The 16,964-nt window shown below is 37.1% G+C and overlaps 1 protein-coding gene across 3 annotated transcripts in view; it reads right to left on the minus strand.

Moving 5' to 3' along the window:
• The window catches only part of HSD17B12 (hydroxysteroid 17-beta dehydrogenase 12), a 189,510-nt gene that overhangs the window by 89,640 nt on the left and 82,906 nt on the right, over window positions 1–16,964 (minus strand). For all 3 annotated transcript variants that reach the window (XM_067749340.1, XM_067749339.1, XM_067749341.1), the window contains exon 3: window positions 14,615–14,690. In XM_067749340.1, coding sequence (XP_067605441.1) covers window positions 14,615–14,690 — 76 coding nt within the window. The remainder of the gene's footprint in view (window positions 1–14,614; window positions 14,691–16,964) is intronic.

The raw sequence follows: 16,964 nt of genomic DNA on the forward strand, positions 1-16,964 counted from the left end.
ATTTAAGAGCACGGGGGTAAAGGATAACACAGCACAAGAAGGCAAAGGTACAAACCCTGTCCACCTCTGCCATTCTAGCTATACTTGGCTTCTCAGACTTAGCTTCCATATTTATAAAATGAGGGTTTTAGTTCATCGGTAGTTACTAAACAGAGATGCCCTTTTAAAACAGTGTAGAGTGTGCTTCTCAAACTACACATGCCTAAACATGATTCTATGCATTCCACGAAAGTGATTATATTTATATTTGTGGCTTAGTATTTTAATCAGTTACTGAAGAGTGATTACATTTTAGATTTTATACATCTCTACAGCATTAAACAGGATGGAAGCATAATAAAAGCTGACTATCAATACTTTCTAAATATTACTAGTAGCCTGCTGTCCTTAAATATTAATTCTATTGTTTTTTAATAGCAAACGAATAAAATAGTTCAAAATTTATGAAATTTCCTGTCAGTTTTAATGGATGCATCTTCTCTTTGATTCTATTATTAGATATAACAGTAGGTCATTTAAATTTGATTTGTAGTTATTTTAAAGATTATCATATAACATAAATTATACATTTAATAAGTGATAGTATAAAGAGATTATTAAAACAATGGATAACTGACAAGAAAACATAACTTCACTTGATGGGAAAATCACAATAAAGTGAACCTTTTTCATAAAACTTTCAAAAATACTTTCTCTCTGTGATAAAAAAGAAAGCAATCCCTATATCAGACTACTGAACTTTATAAATGTTTCAAAGAATATGCCTTTCTACAAATTCTTTTATTAAAGCCGAAGGCTGTACCCCAAATTACAATTATCCACTTAAAACAACAACTAACAATTTAAAAGTGGGAGGAGAAACACCAATCATCTACTTGAATGGGAGCAATTTCAGAACACCTTGGTCCCACATTTCCCCAACCAAAAAAAAGCGTTTTATACAAAAGTCACTGAACCATCAATAACCTGATTGGAAAGACCACTTACTGTTTTAAAGAAACCACACCAGCATAAGCAAATATTTTAATTAAGAGGTATAGCTAGTGTCTGGCCACGATGCAGTACACTCCCACACGCCAAATGCCAGCTGTAGAACAGCAACATTCAAGCAGCTGCCTTAATTGGAGATGCAGACCAACACATGCTAATTTGGCTGGGCCAACTAATTGGTAGGTATGCTACATTTCTAACAAAATATCCACCCATATTACAGATGTTTTTCTCTATCGGAGTAAACGATTGGTAACAAACAGTAAGGAAGCTGAAATAAGCTACACTTGGTGAAATTGTTTAGTTGGACAGCTTTACAACAGGATCCTGCATTACCTCAGAAAAACACTTGTGCCAAAATTGAAACATCAGCTAAATGTCAAAAGCATCTCTTTGTGCAATATTAAGAATATTATGAGGTTTCATAATGACTCTTCAGTCACCAAAACAATACTTGCTAAGTGGGCACAACCCCCTTATTCATGCCAGGCCCTGTGCAAATGTCTGCAAAAGAACTGAGTCCTTTTCTCTCATGCAGACCAAACGTTTACAGACATGTGCAAAGACAGAAATTATATTTACTAGAAAATCTATAATGGTAGAAAAAATGGGGAGGGGCGCTTCCTGCTTATAGCCATGCTGGTGTAACAGAAACCAGGTTTACTCTATCACTTGAAACTTTAAAAACTTGACAAAATATATGAAACAATGGTGTTTAGACATTGCACAATAGACAGTTCAGGAGAGGTATATCTAATAGAAGGGAAATAAATAAGGTGACCCCTATGGTTGCCCTAGCTTATTGCCCAGTTAGGTCTTCTAGACTGGGATAAAGAGAGAACTCACATAGAGATGAGCAGTATCCCGTGAGCTGAGGAAACAGACTTGAGCATTTGGGAAAGACAGAGCCTGCAGAATTAGCAGACAGTTAAGAGAGAGAGTGAGTGAGAACACGAGCAAGACATATACATACAGTTGATCCTTGAACAACTAGGGAATCCAGGTGCTGACCCCCTGCACAGTTGAAAATTGACATGTAACTTTACAGGCAGCACTCCGTATCTGCAGTTGTGCATCTACAGATCATGTAGTATATATTGAAAGCAATCTGTGTATAAAGTGGACCCGTGCAGTTCAAACCAGTGTTGTTCTTGAGAGAGAGACAGAGAGAACATGCTATATTCTATATGTTCCAGAAAGTAGAGGGTGGTCATTTTAAAAAAAGATAAGAAGATATTTAAAAAAAAAAAAAAACCCTAAATTTTTATATATAGAGACAAATACAATGTCTGGATTAAAAAATATATGTATATACTAACAGGAATAATAGCAGATTAGACACTGCAGAAAAAAGGTTGGTGAATGTGAAGGCATAGCAAGAGACACCATCCAAAGTGAAATACAGAGAGAAAAGAGACTGAAAAAAAGAAGAGCACACTATCAGTGAGTTGGGAGACAACTTCAATCAGTTTAATATACTGAATCAGTCTAATATAACTGAAGTCCTGGGAAATGGGTGAGGGATAGAAAAAAATATTTGATGAACTAATGGCCAAAAGAATGACAGCAGACTTCTTGTCAGAAACACTGCAGGCCAGAAGGCAGTGAAGCAAAATAGTTAAAGTATTGAGGGGGGCGAGGGGGGGAAGAACCTGTCAACTTAAAATTTTATACCCAGGGAAAATATACTTCAAAAATAAAGGTTTTGGGGCTTCCCTGGTGGCGCAGTGGTTGAGAGTCCGCCTGCCGATACAGGGGACACGGGTTCGTGCCCTGGTCTGGGAGGATCCCACATGCCGCGGAGCGGCTGGGCCCGTGAGCCATGGCCACTGAGCCTGGGCGTCCGGAGCCTGTGCTCTGCAACGGGAGAGGCTGCAACAGTGAGAGGCCCACGTACCGCAAAAAAATAATAATAATTAAAAAATAAAGGTTTTTTCAGATATACGAAAAGAACTCGTCACCAGCAAACCAGCACTACTAGATATGTTAAAGGACATCTTGCAGACAGGAAAAAAAAGTCCTGAAATCTTTATTTACACAAAGGGATGAAGAGCATCAGAAATGGTAATATGAAATACAGTTTAAAATACAATTGAACTAAGGCAAAAGTACTTTGTTACACAGTCCATACACACAGAGAAACAGAATATATGGAAGTATAGGATCATCAGGTTCATATGCTACACATGAAGTAGTACACTGTGATAAGTTAAAGATGTACCCTGCAAAATCAAAAGCAATCACTAAAAACAAACAAACAAAAAAAGATGTACAGCCAATAAGCCAAGGGAGAAAATGATGTAATAATAAAAACCGTGCTATTAACCCAAAAGCAGGCAGGAAAAAAAAAAAGGAAACGAACAGATGGGACAAATAGAAATCAAAGAGTAAACTGGTAAATTTCAACACAATCATATCAACAATGACATTAAACGTTAATGGTCTGAGCATACCAATTAAATGACAGGAATCATCAAATTGGATAAAAAGCAAGACCAAATCTATGTTGTCTACAAGAAACCCATTTTAAATATGAAGTGCACATAGACTAACAATAAAGACAGAAAAAGATATATCGTGCTAACACTAATCAAAAGAAAGTTGGATGCTAAAACTAATCACAAGAAATTTGGACAAAGTAGATTTCAGTGCAAAGAACGATACTATCAAGCAACTCTCTGTTTTAAATTTTAAAACACCTTTTCTTTTCTGACTAATAAGTGCTCACTTAAATCAGAGAAAACTCAAAAGTTACCAAGCAAGGACAAAACTTCTAATGCTTTAAATGTGCTAGGAATTTCAGAAGATGCATTCTCAAAGAAATGACCAGCTCAAGCAGTGATACTTTAAAAAGTCAAACAGATATTTGGCTAGCAACTAATAGTTATTTAAAATTACAGTAATACAAACTTTTGAAATATTTTTAATAATGGTATCCAATTTGTATGTAAACTAATTAGGGCAAACTGTTGGCTAAATTAGAGCTGGTTTGATCATTTTAATTTTCAAAATAGTTCTGTCTTCTTTCTGATCATACCATAGTATGAAATATAATGCACTGTAACATTTCATTCTTTGAGCTTTTAAATTTTCTTCACAGGTTTTACTGGTTAGATGTATTATCACTGCTTCCACACATACAATTTAAAGTCATAAAAACTGATGTCTTTATTAAAGGGTTATTAGCTCTTCTAAATTACAGACAATGCTGCAAATCACTTGATCTTAATCACTGTTCCCGTCTTCCGTGTAAAACTTTCAAATGCCATATCTGACAAACTTGGTATCAATAATCATTGTACTGCTCTGCAACGTCACTGTAAATAAACTTCTATAATTCTAATTGGCCTTACGATACCATACTAATATCACAGTGAGTTAAATAATGAGGAATCTTTGATTACCTGGCCAATTTCTAAAGACTAAAATTCTTAAAGAAAACTCTAATTAGGATAGCAAATTTAGTGTGGTATATGCTTCATCTTATGATAAGAGAACACAAAGTTAATACATTTTAAGTTACAGGTGAAAGTGTTAATTTGCAATCTAAATATATATATTATATATATATATGTGGGTATATAAAATGTGTTAAAATCTACAAAGATAGCTTATGAATTAAACAGTTTGAAACCAGTTGATGAGAAGAAACTTGATCTTTGATAATATAGTCTTCTCTCAACAAGCAAGCTATAAAAAAATTATTCTGTGCCTTCAGTACCTAGCCTGGCCAGGTTCCTCAACTTCCCAGAACACTCTCACTTCCTAACAGCCAGTTAACTTTTTGAGCTTTTGTGTTGACCTTTGTCATGACCCTTAAACATTTTTTAACAAAAGTTTCTTGTTTCTGAAAAAGCTAGATTTCATAACAATTACTGTTTCTTGTACCTATGCTTTATTTTAATTACTGTCACTCCAAACCAAGACTGTAATCATTTCTTGTCTTGGGCACCTATGACTTATGCTTATATTTCCTGCAATCGCTAGTCTCCTGGCAACTCGTTATGATACTGCCTTCGCAAACTTAAGCCTCAAATTAAAAATAATAAAATTGTTAACATATATTTTACACCCAAACTATCTCTGGTACTTTCCAGATAGCCACTAGGTAGCACTATTGAGCAAGGAGGCTATTAGGAAGAACTAAATATAGTATTCTCCATATCTTTAATTAGCTTAACTCTATCATAAGAGCTGCCCTGTTTACCAAGCCCATAATATGGGCAGACCCATGGTATAACTAATAATGAATATGGTTCAACACTTGTATACTTTTCAGGGTGGACAGAACATATTCATGATCCTGTGCGAAGACTGGCACAATGATGTAAAGAAAATGATTTCTAAGATTATGTTTATAAGTATTAAATACTCTTGTTAATTGGTGGCATGTTTAAAACACACTTCATCAAAGTCCCTAGAGATGTATTTATCAATGCCTTTAGTGTCCATCATAAGGCCTGTGCCCTCAGAATAATCATTGACTAAATCATTAATTAGCTGTATATTATACCCCAATCGGGGATTCCATTCTAACACTGTTAATTACTGTAATAAATTAACGAGAGACCAGTTAATATCAGTCTTATTAACAGGTGGTTTCTACTTTTCCTTCAAGCATGCCAAAAGACCAGGCCATAAGCTGGAGGTGAGAAAACTGAGTCTGTAGGATGAAACATTCAAAGAAGAAAGCCTGGATAAAGGCCTATATCAGTATTCTTGACTATCACTGACTCATGGGTCAGGTTTCCTGCCTAGTGTAACCCAACATCACCACCAAGAGCAGACTCTTGGACAGACTACCAGAAACCTGAGTCAGCGTTTACAAGACTCTTTAATTCGAAAATCACACACTTTGTAAAGCCACGTTGCTGACCCAAGATTCAATGGAACAAGAATTAATTCTGCAAGAATGAACGGAGGGCTTCCCTGGTGGCGCAGTGGTTGAGTCCGCCTGCCGATGCAGGGGACACAGGTTCGTGCCCCGGTCCGGGAAGATCCCACATGCCACGGAGCAGCTGGGCCCGTGAGCCATGGCCGCTGGGCCTGCACGTCCGGAGCCTGTGCTCCGCAACGGGAGAGGCCACAACAGTGAGAGGCCCGTGTCCAGCAAAAAAAAAAAAAAAAAAAAGACTGAATGGAACCCATGAGGGAAATTTAATAGTAGTTTTGACAAAATATCTTCCTCCTTCATTTTTCACTAAGTCTCATGGTGGCCGGCTATACTTGGGCAAATTGGAATGAAACACTCTTTGAATATGTTCCTCCTACTGATCCTTCTGAATTCAGGAAAAGCATTCTCTGGGACATCTTAATATACCTAACAAATGTGGCAGACTATATTTTCCAAATCCAGATTTTATTTTCAAAAAAATATCTCCCTTCCCACATGTTCTCCAAGGTTACTATGTCACGCCCCCATCAAGAGGTGGTATCTTTTCCTGTCCCCTCTGAATCCGAGCAGGCTCATCACCGCTTTGACCAACAGAGTATAACAAAAGTAACACCATATGAATTCTGAGAGTAGGTCACCAAAAGATATTAGCTTCTGCCTGCTTCTCTCAGGACATTCACTCTGAGGAAAGACAGCTACCATGTAAGAAGTCCAACTACCCTGTGATGGACGTGCTGGAGAAGCTACATGAAGGCACTGCAGTCAACAGTCCCAGCTATGCCATGGCACCAAAGTGGGAAGAAGCCATCTCAGATCTTCCAGACCAGACAATCCACCCGCTAAGGATCACTGAGTGACCTCAGTAATGCTATGACAGGCAAAAAATTGTCCCCCGAGTCTCGGCAAAATTCCTGACCAGCAGAATTTGTGAGCATCTCAAACGGTTATTTTACATTGATAAGTTTGGGGTAGTTTGTTATGTGGCAATAGTAACTGGAACATAAACTAGTAAATTGTTAGGTTGATTGAAAGATGGAAATTGTGTAGAAAATACAGCACTTTTTTTTTAAGGCTTTTTCTTCTTTTTTTTTGATGTGAACCATTTTTAAAGTCTTTATTGAATTTGTTACAATATTGCTTGTTTTACGTTTTGGTTTTTTGGCCGCAAGGCATGTGGGATCTTAGCTCCCCGACCAAGGATTGAACCAGCACCCCCTGCATTGGCAGGCAAAGTCTTAACCACTGGACCGCCAGGGAAGTCTCTACAACTCATACTGATCGGCCTTGTCTGCAAAACTAATCAGGACAATGGTCACATATTACACAACATGTCTTTACCGAGTTCTTATACTTTACACAGCAATGTAATTATTTGCATAGGCTCACTAAGAATCTATCTTTCTCCTTACCAGGATATAATTAGACAAAACAAATTTGTAGCTACCACCATGCCAGAAATGTTTCATTTAATAATAAATCTCACTTAATTAGGCATGACAAGCCCACTAGTAAGGAATTACACTCCCATATGGAGAAATAATGCTTCAGTGACCTGCCAGGAAACTAGCCTGGTACCTGCTCTGTGGCTTGAGGAGTCTCCGTCTTACAGGTACACAGAATGTCACTTTCTGGAAGGCCAGGAACGTTGAGTGATTTGAGGAACTTGGAGTAAGAGGATACTTCTACAGTCATAGGTACTACAGGCAAAAGCATTAAAGGCAAACTGAATGAAATTTTGGTTCCTGATGGCTGCTGACCTTGAAATAGGTTAATTCTAAGGGCAATAAAAATATTTCTGGCACTACAGAAAGTGATAAAAAAATACATATATGACTCTAGAGGCTGCATGAGATTAACTCTAATCCTACTATCATGTGATTCTAGTTTTTTTTGTTTGTTTGTTTTTAATATTTATTTGGCTGCGCCGGGTCTTAGTTGCAGCACATGGGCTCTTAGTTGCAGCATGCAGGATCTAGTTCCCTGACCAGAGATCGAACCCAGGCCCCCTGCATTGGGAGCACAGAGTCTTAACCACTGGAACACCAGGGGAGTCCCAGTTCTAGTTTTATTAAACACAAAACAAAAAGATCTTTATCTGTTCAATAATGCCTCATTGTCCTTATGTAGCTGAAATAAGCTAAATATACAAAGCACCATATTAACAATACCGATAGTGCATCAGAAAACCATGGAACAAACATGTTTAGTCAAATCCACACCTTAACTGCACAGATATGATCATAGGTAAGGACTGAAAAAGTGAAACTGATACTGTTCACCTTAACCTATTCCTCTGTCGACCACAGACCAATAAGATTTACATTTCTAAAAGTTTTTCATTTTAAAGCCATGAAATTTCAGGGCCATCCTAAAAGTTTTCACCCTGATATAAGTCACAAAAAAAAGAAACATCATATTTGCTTTTTTTATGCAAAGACAGAAATGTGTTTTTATAATCCAAGCTGATTAAACTGTATGCAATGAGAATTACTGATTGCCACATAATAATATGAACTATTAATAACCCCATCTCTATATTCTGTGAACCAACAGGTTGTTCTGAAAGCCAGTCTCCTGTGCATTATGCTTTACTGCAAGTAAAAACTCAGAGTTCAAAAATTATCCAGGGCTTCCCTGTTGGCGCAGTGGTTGAGAGTCCGCCTGCTAATGCAGGGGACACGGGTTCGTGCCCCGGTCCGGGAAGATCCCACATGCCGCGGAGAGGCTGGGCCCGTGAGCCATGGCCACGGAGCCTGCACGTCCGGAGCCTGTGCTCCGCAACGGGAGAGGCCACAACAGTGAGAGGCCCACATACAGAAAAAAAAAAAAAAAAAAAATTATCCATTGAGGTTTTTTTCCTTGACAAATCAAGATCGATAAAAATACTTAATATATTCACAATCCTGGCTAACAATGATAATAAAATAAGCTTATTATATGTGTGATGACTTTCAGTGTGTCACTTTCAGTGACAGGTATCCTTACAAAGAACTGTAATTTCATCTAAGCAATCAATCCTGAGAAAGCAGTTATCCATTGTTGGCGAAACATTTAGTTCCCTATGAAATTGTATATAATCCTTTTAAATTTTTTCTGAAGAACTATGATGAGTAGACTGTCTTCCACATTCACCAAGAATTACTTCTCAAGGAATTACTTCTTGGGGATAGAATCCCCAAGTTTACATAATGACAGTAGCGAGTTAGAGGGTGAAAGGAGGCCTATTTCTCTCCAGTTGGCACTTAGTTTCTTTTTCAATCTCCGCCTTCCCTCTGAGATAGGGAAGAAAGAGGGATGAGTTTAACCAACTGGAGTGAGTGTAAGAGCTGGACTAGGAGAGACAAGTTAGTCTAGTTAAATGAACTTGTTTGACTTCTGTTTCCTGACTGAACTCTGATACAGAAATTGGTATCAGGAGTGGAAGCCCAAAATACAGACCTCAAAAGACTTTTATATTGGTTTGATGTGATGCAGTAGCATCACTACTAATCAAATTAACAGTGATTGCTGATTGTAGCAAAGTATCTACTGAAGAAGTGTCTTAAAGGATTTGAGTTTGGGAGAAATGATGACTACAAAGACTTGGAAAAGCAAATCAAAACCACATGGAGATATCACCTCACACCTGTCACAATGGCTATCATAAAAAAAAAAACACAAATAACAAATGTTGGCAAGGATGTGGAGAAAAGGGAACCCTTCTACACTGTTAGTGGGAATGTAAGTTGCTACAGCCACTATGGAGAACAGTAAGAAGGTTTCTCAAAAAACTAAAAATAGAACTAAATGACCCAGCAATTCCACTCCTGGGTATACATCAAAAAAAAAAAAAAAAAAAACCCAAAAAATACTAATTCAAAAAGATCCATGCACCCCAATGTTCATAGCAGCATTATTTACAATTCCCAAGATATGGAAGCAACCTAATTGTCCACCAATAGATGAATGGATAAAGAAGAGGTGTGTATATATACAATGGAATACTACTCAGCCATAAAAAAAGAATGAAATTTTGCCATTTGCAGCAATGTGCATGGACTTGGAGGGTATTATGCTAAGTGAAATAAGTCAAATAGAGACAAATACTGTAAGATATCACTTACATGTGGAATCTAAAAAATATGACAAACTGGTGAACATAACAAAAAAGAACAAGACTCAGATAAAGAAAACAAACTAGTGGTTATAAGTGGGGAGAGCGAAGAGCGGAGGGGCAATACAGGGGTAGAGCAATAAGACATACAAACTACTAAGTATAAAATAAGCTACAAGGATATATTGTACAACACGAGGAATATAGCCAATATTTTATAATAACTATAAATGGAGTATAACCTTTAAAAACTGTGAATCACTGTATTGTATACCTGTAATATATACTACTGTCTATCAACTATACTTCAATAAAAAACAAAGACTGTGGTATGTGGCTTCTTCTGAATGCACTGGAGCTCTTACGGAAAGAAAATGACAAGCTTGGGTCTTTAAGCTTTCAAGCTCACATCTATGATCAGGATCCAGAGAACTTCTATGACAGCCCCAATAAAAACTTTTATGTCTTATAGCCACAGAGCTCACCTGGCTAACATCAGATTTAACTGACATCAGATTTAACTGTGCCATCTGCAGAATTACAATGGAAGGTGAATTCCACAGACGCACCACGTTTCACGGATGAAAGCGAAACTGAATGAGAAAGAATGAGACCCTGAAACTGGGGATGAGGATATCTGGGTGGACTCTGCTCAAGCTAAGAATCTGGATACACACACTGCCCCCTCAATGCTACTCTGAGCCTCCCTTGCCAGTGGAAATAGAAATCACCTGTTCTCCTGTGTCTGAAGAGATTAGCTTTCCCTGGCTTGAAAATCCTGTAATAACCTCAGCATAAATATTGGGTTGGCCAAAAGTTCATTCAGGTTTTTCCCAAACGAGCTTTTTGGCCAACCCAATATATGGGTAATTTGCTTGCAAGGGAATTCCTCTTCTCCTCAAGACCTAGCTGGACCATCCCTTACCACCACCCGAAACAGGGTTATATACTGACATTCTCTGGGGAACAAGTACAAAGTCTGATTCATGAAGTAATAATTTATACACAAAAATAGTTGTCAAATTTTGCTAATTTTTATTGGTAGAAACCTGGAAAAATCTGTGTGAGAATAGATTCTAAGAGTGTTAGACTAAGGAAAACAAAATATAACACCAGATTGGGCCAATATATTTTATATGAGTCACTTACTAGAGATTTAGGATTTAACGGTTAGCTTATACAGCTAGAAGGGGCTCTAAGAGTTAACATGTTGCTGACTGAAATTTGGACTCCATGATAGCCCACATTTAATAAGATAGGGAGGCCACCACTTCCCATGGCATAATCTAGAGTCAAGGACCCAAAAGCATAAGCAAATAGAAATGTTGGAGTGAATCTATCATTATAACTTACACACAATCCCTCTACCACTGTACCCCCAAGACGGCCCAGTAGATAGCTCCTCACTAAGGCTCCAGCTTGTCCATCATACGGGCAAAAGGTCATTAGTCTGGCCATTTCACACTCTGCCAGTCATAAAATTTGCCATGTTGCTACAACATAAGAACTCCCCATTTTCTCTCTCTGGTCCCTTATTTTTTCCTTCATGGTACTTACTACAAACTGCAATTATTTATTTCTCTTTTTTTGGTTTTGCTTATTTTGGTTTTGTTTATTGTTGTTGTTTTTTTTCCTATTTGTTTTTTCTGTCTCCTCCACTTGCATATATGTTCCATGAGGGCAAGAACAGCATCTACCTTGTTCACTACTGTATCCTAACTGCCTAGCACAGTACCTGGTACACAGGCATTTAATAAAGATTTGCTGAAGGCATAAACAGAGTTAGTCTGTCTTCACCAACATTAAATTCTGGTCCTTCCTTCTTCTGGAATACATATGTTCAGGAAAACATTATCCTCTCAAAGATGATTTACATCGGAGTTAAAAACTTGTACAAACTTATAAATCTCCTCTGTGTATTTATTTCTTCAGCCTAGAATGGATGACCTGGTCTGCTGATATCACCTCTTCCATTAAATTTGTATTATGCCCAGAAAAACATTTTTCAAAATGTTCAACAACTAAAAAAAAAAATGTTTTTCCTCATAATAAAGGTCATTTCAGTGCCTTTACCATCTGTTCCTTCATGAAAAATGTTTGAACAGGATCCTGTCTTTCTCCAGAATCACATTTCTGTCCACAGTCATGTGTCACCTCATATCACAAGTTAACCAAATTCTCAAATATCATTAAAGTATATCTTCTGACTCATTGGGCAATTTTTGTACAGCTTGGAGCACTTGCTGTGAGTGTCGTGAGGTAGCTTTTCTTGTTTCTGAATCAAATAAGTGGTGGATTAATTCATAGCATAGCATTTCAAAATTCAACGTTCCATTTAATCAAAAGCTTCTATTTTCTGCCTATGAACGTTTATTTCTAGCAACTAGTAAGTGCATTCATTAACAGTCAGCTTTACAAACACACACACCCCACACACATACACACAACATTTTTATCACTATAAGAGTTATTATACACATGACTACAAGTAACTAAGAAAGAAACAGTACTAAGATCCAGGCAGTATGTTCAGTTCACCTACTACATAAGTAATAACTACCTCAGGCTCCTTAGTGTCATGGCTTAATTCAAATTCACACCTTAGCAAAACTACAAGATTCTGTATGTCTTGGGCCTTCAGGGTTAGTTTTACATAGTTGAAACCTTGAAAGTTAAAATCCTTAAATGCCCGAGACTTATTGAATATCTCACTTTTGTAAAGATCTGTGCTCTCAGGGCTTCCCTGGTGGCGCAGTGGTTGAGAGTCCGTCTGCCAATGCAGGGGACACGGGTTCCTGCCCCGGTCCGGGAAGATCCCACATGCCACGGAGTGGCTGGGCCCGTCAGCCATGGCTGCTGAGCCTGCACGTCCGGAGCCTGTGCTCCGCAACGGGAGAGGCCACAACAGTGAGAGGCCCGCGTACCGCAAAAAAAAAAAAAAAGATCTGTGCTCTCAACATGGTTAAAAAAAAAAAAGAAAAAAGATTTAACACACATTATACTAGGAATCTATGAAGATCTGTTTTTCACCTGAAGATAAAGTGCATCAATGTGTAATCTGTCCAACAGGACCAGCTATGGTCTGGGTAGAAATAATAACAAAAATATATATCTCACAAGGATGTTTGAAGGATCAAAGAGGATAATACATGTGAAGGAATAAATCAATAATAACGTACTATATAAATGTTAGTAGCAGGTGGTAATGTTAATAATAAGTATGTTGTGCACCTTAAACTGCCCTAATGTTATATGTCAATTATATCTCAGTAAAGCTGGGGAAAAAAATAACAGAAAAATACAGTATATATCCTCTCTCATCTGAATGAATTAGGGCAGTTTGTTGGCTGGCTACATAGAGAAGTCAGTTACAGCAAGGAATCCTAGAAAATGATAAATACACACTGTAACCATTTTATTTTCAATTAAACCATGAATAAGTGTAATTCTTTCACCAATCCTCTGTGTAGGGCCAAGTCCTTATCCGAGTTTAGATCTGCTACCTGGAATTCTAGTCTTTCTTACATAAACCACACTCATAATGCATTATTTATAATTGCAGTTTCAGCTCTCATAAAATGCAGCAAAAATTTCAACACATATGAAACAATCAAAACAAATTTCTTCTTACTTTTTCTAGTTTTCTCCAATATTTTGAATTTTTCTTGTTTACCCCTAACTTGACAGCCAATTTCTTTCTTTCTTTCTTTTTTTTTTTTTGGCTGCACCATGGGACTTCTGGGATCTTAGTTCCCAGACCAGGGATCAAACCCGGGCCCAGCAGTGAATGCGCTGAGTCCTAACGACTGGACCACCATGGAATTTCTGACAGCCAATTTCTAAAACACTTGCTTTTCTCAGTTTTCTCAGAGCTTTTAACTTAGTTCTTGTATTCCCCTTTTTAAACTAGTATTGCATCAGTTTTCAGAATATTAATAACAAATGCACCCAGCATAAGTAAGTTTGGAAACAAATACAACTGACTGTTCATAAGTAAACCATTTGACCTGTAGGAATAAAAGCAGACAAGCATCATACTGAGAAGCCTACAGGTCACAAATAGTTAGCATACTGGGAACATGAGTCAGTACATTTTACCAAGGAAATGGACAGCACTGGTTTATCCAGCTGGCTGGTTAACTGAATGTCAGTTGAAAGAGTTTTTGCCATATTATAATTCAGGTTTCAAGCATAACCCAGAAAAAAGTTCAAAGTAGTTTCCCTGTCACATGTATATATGTTACCTTTTGCATTTCTTCCTCAATCATATATGATATACCATTTAAAGACAATGAAGTCAAAGAGTAAAAAAATGCAAGAATATTTAAATGAAACAACAGAAAAGGAATTCAGATATTTAAGGAGAACATGATAAAATGATCAGAGAACTTGACTCCTGACAAAAGAATCTAAACGAGTCAGTTAAAGACATTTTAAGCAAATTATAATAGTCCTATATTAATTTGAAAAAACTGATGATCCATCTGTGAAACATCCCATTAACAGCATGAAAAAGCAGCTTTCTGAACTATAAATAATTATGTCAATGCTAGATATCTGCTTGAAAACATTAAATTTAGACTAGCTATATTCCTTTTGTGATCATAACAGGAGGGAAGGGTGATGTGAGAACTTACTTATTTCACTGGAAACCTGGTTCAGTTTGTCCTGTGATCTGCTGATAAGGACAATCTTCATTCCACGCTTTGCTAACTAAAACAATAAAAGAGACACCAAACAGTTGAATGACACCTGCGTTTCACTTTAAAATGTAAATTATTGATAGATACAGTGTCATTTTAAGAAAATCTGACCATATGGTAATCCAAGTTAAAAAACTAATAAACCCCAGTGCAATGAATGGGCAAAACAAAATGAAGACTTTACAAAAAGATTCCCCAAAGGGTTATCTTTCTCAATCAAGCTAGTATATAAGAGTCATAGGATTTTGGAAAAAGGAAGACTTTTACATTTATTTTGGACTTGTCTATACTTAGTTTTTTTTTAATCATAAGTATCTATTACTTTTTTAATTGAAAAATTAGCTTTAAAAACGTTTTCATTTTAGAGAGGATACACGAAGACTACAGAAATGACAAAGAAAACCACAGTTAAAATGTTAGGAATTCCGGGCTTCCCTGGTGGTGCAGTGGTCGACAGTCCGCCTGCCGATGCAGGGGACACGGGTTCATGCCCCGGCCCGTGAAGATCCCACATGCCGTGGGGCGGCTGGATCTGTAAGCCATGGCCGCTGGGCCTGCACATCTGGAGCCTGTGCTCCACAATGGGAGAGGCCACAACAGAGAGAGGCCCATGTACCGCAAAAAAAAAAAAAAAAGTTAGGAATTCCTAAAAATTGAATCAATTTTAAAATGTTTATTTAAACATTAGACTTTATGGACTACAAAGGCAAACTAAGATAGTTTATTGGATGACTTAAAAAAGAAATTCCTGAGGGGTACCCTCTATGTACCTCCCCAGTGCTGTGTAAGTGCTTCAGAGAATGAATGATTTATGGGAACATGGTTTCTACCCCAGAGACCCATAAATATAGTGGCAGAGGAAAAAAACACTGATATACACAGAACTTTTTAGTGAACTACTCCAGACAGTATATAAATGAGAATAAATTAGGTGCTATGAACCGTAAGTGATTTAGTGAACTAATTTTCCAGTCCTAAATCCTCAAGCCAACTTTTATTAACAGTAGTACTGCAAATGAGAAGATATGGAAGAACATTTTTTCTAAAGATAATTAAGGTTGGTAATAATTTCCTAAATTAATCATTTATAAAACATCTAAAGAACCCATAAATATATACTGATAGTTTTTCTAAAAAATTAATGGGGGAGGAAGAACAAGGAAAAGCTGCTTTTTATAGAAAAACAGCATCTACTGTAAATGTAAAAGGACAGATATCATTATCATTAAAAAATTACCGGTTTTCTTCCCTAACTTAGGAAAGGAAATAGCCACCCAAGTCCAGGAAGCACAGGCCCAGGCAGGATAAACCCAAGGAGAAACACACCAAGATACACAGTAATCAAACTGACAAAAATTAAAGACAAAGAAAAATTATTGAAAGCAACAAGGGAAAAACGACAAATAACATACAAGGGAACACCCATAAGGTTAAAAGCTGATTTCTCAGCAGAAACTCTACAAGCCAGAAGGGAGTGGCATGATATATTTAAAGTGACGAAAGAGAAGAACCTACAACCAAGATTACTCTGCTCGGCAAGGATCTCATTCACATTCAACAAAGAAATCAAAAGTTTTACAGGAAAGCAAAAGCTAAGAGAATTCAGCACCACCAAACCAGCTCTACAACAAATGCTAAAGGAACTTCTCTAAGTGGGAAACACAAGAGAAGAAAAGGACGTACAAAAACAAACCCATAACGATTAAGAAAATGGTAATAGGAACATACATTACTGATAATTACCTTAAACGTGAATGGATTAAATGCTCCAACCAAAAGACACAGGCTCGCTGAATGGATACAAAAACAAGACCCATATATATGCTGTCTACAAGAGACCCACTTCAGACCTAGGGACACATACAGACTGAAAGTGAGGGGATGGAAAAAGATATTCCATGCAAATGGAAATCAAAAGAAAGCTAAAGTAGCAATACTCATATCAGATAAAATGGACTTTAAAATAAAGAATGTTACAAGAGACAAGGAAGGACACTACATAATGATCAAGGGATCAATCCAAGAAGATATAACAATTATAAATATATATGCACCCAACAAAGGAGCACCTCAATACATAAGGCAACTGCTAACAGCTATAAAAGAGGAAATCGACAGTAACACAATAGTGGGGGACTTTAACACCTCAATTACACCAGTGGACATATCATCCAGACAGAAAATTAACAAAGACACACAAGCTTTAAATGACACAACAGACCAGACAGATTTAATTGATATTTATAGGACATTCCATCCAAAAACAGAAGATTACACTTTCTTC

The sequence above is a fragment of the Pseudorca crassidens genome, chromosome 9 (assembly GCF_039906515.1).
Source record: "Pseudorca crassidens isolate mPseCra1 chromosome 9, mPseCra1.hap1, whole genome shotgun sequence".
NCBI lineage: Eukaryota > Metazoa > Chordata > Mammalia > Artiodactyla > Delphinidae > Pseudorca > Pseudorca crassidens.